This window comes from Lucilia cuprina, chromosome 6, assembly GCF_022045245.1.
Source record: "Lucilia cuprina isolate Lc7/37 chromosome 6, ASM2204524v1, whole genome shotgun sequence".
NCBI classification, from domain to species: domain Eukaryota; kingdom Metazoa; phylum Arthropoda; class Insecta; order Diptera; family Calliphoridae; genus Lucilia; species Lucilia cuprina.
Genome location: NC_060954.1, coordinates 9,160,639 through 9,164,823, shown reverse-complemented (window position 1 = coordinate 9,164,823; position 4,185 = coordinate 9,160,639). Strand labels below are relative to the sequence as shown.

At 30.9% G+C, this 4,185-nt stretch overlaps 1 protein-coding gene across 1 annotated transcript in view; it reads right to left on the bottom strand.

Annotated features, from left to right (window-relative positions):
* The window catches only part of LOC111688228 (tyrosine-protein kinase-like otk), a 24,302-nt gene that overhangs the window by 11,627 nt on the left and 8,490 nt on the right, over positions 1 to 4,185 (bottom strand). The window contains exons 2-3 of the mRNA XM_046954333.1: positions 1,051 to 1,185; positions 654 to 815 (exon numbers count right to left, since the gene is read on the bottom strand). Of these exons, the coding sequence (XP_046810289.1) occupies positions 654 to 815; positions 1,051 to 1,185 (297 nt within the window). The remainder of the gene's footprint in view (positions 1 to 653; positions 816 to 1,050; positions 1,186 to 4,185) is intronic.

The window sequence follows — 4,185 nt, the reverse complement described above, 5'->3', positions numbered from 1 at the left end:
ACAGAACTAGAACAGAACTAGAATAGAACTAGAACAGAACTAGAACAGAACTAGAACAGAACTAGAACAGAACTAGAACAGAACTAGAACAGAACTAGAACAGAACTACAACAGAAGTACAACAGAGCTACAACAGAACTATAACAGAACTACAACAACACTAAAACTAAAATAGTACAGAACCAGAAATGAACTAAAACAGATTGAGATTTGAACATGTGTATCCTTCCCCTCCAAATAAAGTAAATATAAGTAAATCTATTTATTTCTTTAGGAAATAAACCTTAAACACATACGTTTGTTCGTGAACGAAAGAAATTGTGCTTGTTAGACATAATTTTGTCACGTGCATTTTGGGTTAAAAACATAAATCTTACGAATGTTTTTTTTTTTTTTGTTTGTTCTTTACAGAATTCTTCATTTTATTACGTTTCGCCTTGTTAGATTTCTCTCTGCCAACATAATTGGAAAAAAGTCAAACTGTCTACGTTTAAAATTAAAAGCAAAAAGAAACGGGAAAAAACGAAACCACGAACAAAAACAAATATTCACACAAATATGCAAATATAGTTATATTTACTTACTAGTATGTACTTAAATTGTACATATATATAAACCACAAAGATTTGTAAGAATAGTACAAAGATACTTACATATGATGCTTAGACGTGCTGGAGGTGAGGCCTGTCGGGCACCACTTGCCACATTTGTTGCAATGCAAACATAATCACCAGCATCACTATCCCGACTAACCGAATCGATATGTAAATCGGAACCATTCTGATAGATGCGTGTGGAGTTGCTTAATAGGTGGCCTAGAGAGATACAAGTGATTTTTCTTATATAATAAAGTTGATCTAAATTTTCAGAAATTCTTGTATCAAATGTTTTGAATTCATTATTGTGACCTGATAACTCTGCAGATATAATAACTCGGAAATAAAGCAAAAACTTCCAGTAAAATTTTTAACTTATCTCTGCAGGTCTAGGTTTCAAAAATGGTTCCAAGACTTTTTAAATTTAAATAAAAGTTTTATATTTCCCACTTACCATTTAAAGTCCATGAGTATACCAACCCTCTAGTGGGCGTGGCATGACAATTGAAATCAACAAAATCTCCCTCCGCTATAGTTTGACTTTGGGGTAAGGTCAAGAATCTAGAGGAAGTTTCGGCCAAACAAAGAGCTGAAACGAAAGAAAACAGGAACCAAAATTTATAAAAACAGTCACATATTTAATAAAAATAAAAAATGCTGCAAAGGAGGAACAAATAAAAAAACCTTTTATTTTCTTGACTTTATTAAAAAAATGCTGGGCAAATAATTATTTAATGGCAATCACACGTTACGTTACGCTGTATTAAGGTGGGCCTTAATCACAACAACAAAATCATCATGTATTGTACACATCTACACAACATCTTTAATATCATGGTCATCAACAGCCTTATAAAAAAAAACTATCGTCATCTTTCGAAGGAAGAAGTGGCCGGTAAGTATATTTACAGATGCTGTATGATGTCCATCATATTGATGTTGCTTAGTGAAGCTTAATATTGAAATTTGTAATGGAGGGCAGGATGAAAAGTTTTCTTGTTCACTTCTAGTTCTGTTCTAGTTCTGTTCTAGTTCTGTTCTAGTTCTGTTCTAGTTCTGTTCTAGTTCTGTTCTAGTTCTGTTCTAGTTCTGTTCTAGTTCTGTTCTAGTTCTGTTCTAGTTCTGTTCTAGTTCTGTTCTAGTTCTGTTCTAGGTCTATTCTAGTTCTATTCTAGTTCTGTTCTAGTTCTGTTCTTGATATCTCACTTGTGAACCTGCAGCATACTTTTAGGGTAATGTTGTTTGGGTTGCTTGTTATTTATGGTCCTTTAAAACAAACAAATAAAAAGTAGCAACAATAATAAAAACAACATGAGTAGCACAGCATCAGGCTGGAATGTAGTGAACCGATTACTGTTCTTGTAAGACAATCAACAATTTATATAGAAATTTAGCCAACATTAGAGCAATGAATGAATGAAAATACATTTTCTTTTCAAACTACACCAACAACAACAATAAACAAAGACATAAAATGGTTAGAAATAAAAACAAAGTTGTAGCAACAACAAATATAAAAACAAACTGATATATTTTCTAGCTTTTATTGTTGTTGTTGTTTTATGGGATTTTCTTTTGTTTTTATTTTTATTCATTCTTTTTCTTTTTGTGTTTAATGACTAAAAGCAACAATAACAACATTTTACTGCTGCTTAACAGAATTTGAAAATTAAAGAATTTAATAGAAATTTAATTAGGGTCACAGCTGTAAAACCCCGAAAATTTAAGCAAAAAGAAAAGGGTCTTTAGAGAAACTTCCAAATTTATTTTCAATAAAAATACAAAAATCTCTCAAGAAAATTGATTTTTAATAGTTTTTAACATAAAAATTACGAAAAAGCTGTAAAAAACTAATTTCAAACAATAAATGAAAAATGAAATAAATTTATAACTTTGCTACTGCAGACTTTAATTAACCATTTTCAGACCATAGACATTTCAATGTAAACTCTTTAATTCTTATTTTACTTTACTTATTTACTCCCCTTTCCATATAGTAAATACCAACTAGAACCACGATAATTTTAAATTATAAAGTCTAGATCAGAATTGTATGTACAAAAAAAAAATTACAACAACTTGCTGTCAGCCACAAAAAAATGTGAAGTTTATAAACAGTCTCATAACGCCAGCGTATCCGCAAAAAGGTCTAAGTCCAACTTAATTAAAAAAATTCTAAGAAATATTTTGGAGACCTCAAGAGAAACCTATTAAAATAACTTATAGAACTCACACATTCAAACACTTTTAATAGAACTACATATAAGGCTTTGCATAGGCCAGTCTACGCTATATTAAATATATATTTGTTTGTTTAAATATTTTATATATATAAATATATATACAAACCGATTTACTATATATATTGCTGTGTACATAGATGTATGTTTATAAGTATGTCTATATACAATTTGTATACAAAATTGAAGTGGTTTTAAGCATGCATTTTGCATTCAGTAGTATAAATCCTTAAGGATAATAAATGCCATAACATATACATACATATATGTGTGTATATAAAAACATCCAAACATACATATATTTGTACACACGAGTGTACTTACTAATTTCTGTTTATATGTATTAAATGTAAATGTTATACCTAGAAACAAATTAATAGGGGAGATCCAAGATAACAACATTAACATAGTATTACAAGAAGAATAAGAAACGAATATAACCAGAATTAGAACAGAAATAAAAATAAAAAAGAACAGAACTAGAACAGAACAAAAACACAACTCAAACAGAACTAGAACTGAACTAGAACTGAACGAAAACTGAACTAAAACTGAACTAGAACAGAACTAGAACGGAACTAGAATAGAACTAGAATAGAACTAGAACAGATCTAGAACAGAACAAGAACAGAACTAGAACAGAACTAGAACAGAAATAGAACAGAACTAGAACAGAACTAGAACAGAACTAGAATAGAACTAGAACAAGAACAGAACTAGAACAGAACTAGAACAGAACTAGAACAGAACTAGAACAGAACTAGAACAGAACAAGAACAGAACTAGAACAGAACTAGAACAGAACTAGAACAGAACTAGAACAGAAATAGAACAGAACTAGAACAGAACTAGAACAGAACTAGAACAGAACTACAACAGAACTACAACAGAACTACAACAGAACTGCAACAGAACTACAACAGAACTACAACATAACTTGAACAGAACTAGAACAGAACTAGAACAGATCTAGAACAGAACTAGAACAGAACTAGAACAGAACTAGAACAGAACTAGAACAGAACTAGAGCAGAACTAGAACAGAACTACAACAGAACTACAACAGAACTGCAACAGAACTAGAACAGAACAGAACTAGAACAGAACAGAACTACAACAGAACTACAACAGGACTACAACGGAACTACAACAGAAGTACAACAGAAGTACAACAGAACTACAACAGAACTACAACAGAACTACAACAGAACTAGAACAGAACTACAACAACACTAACACTAAAATAGTACAGAACTAGAACAGAACTAGAACAGAACTAGAACAGAACTAGAACAGAACTAGAACAGAACTAGAACAGAACTAGAACAGAACTAGAACAGAACTAGAAC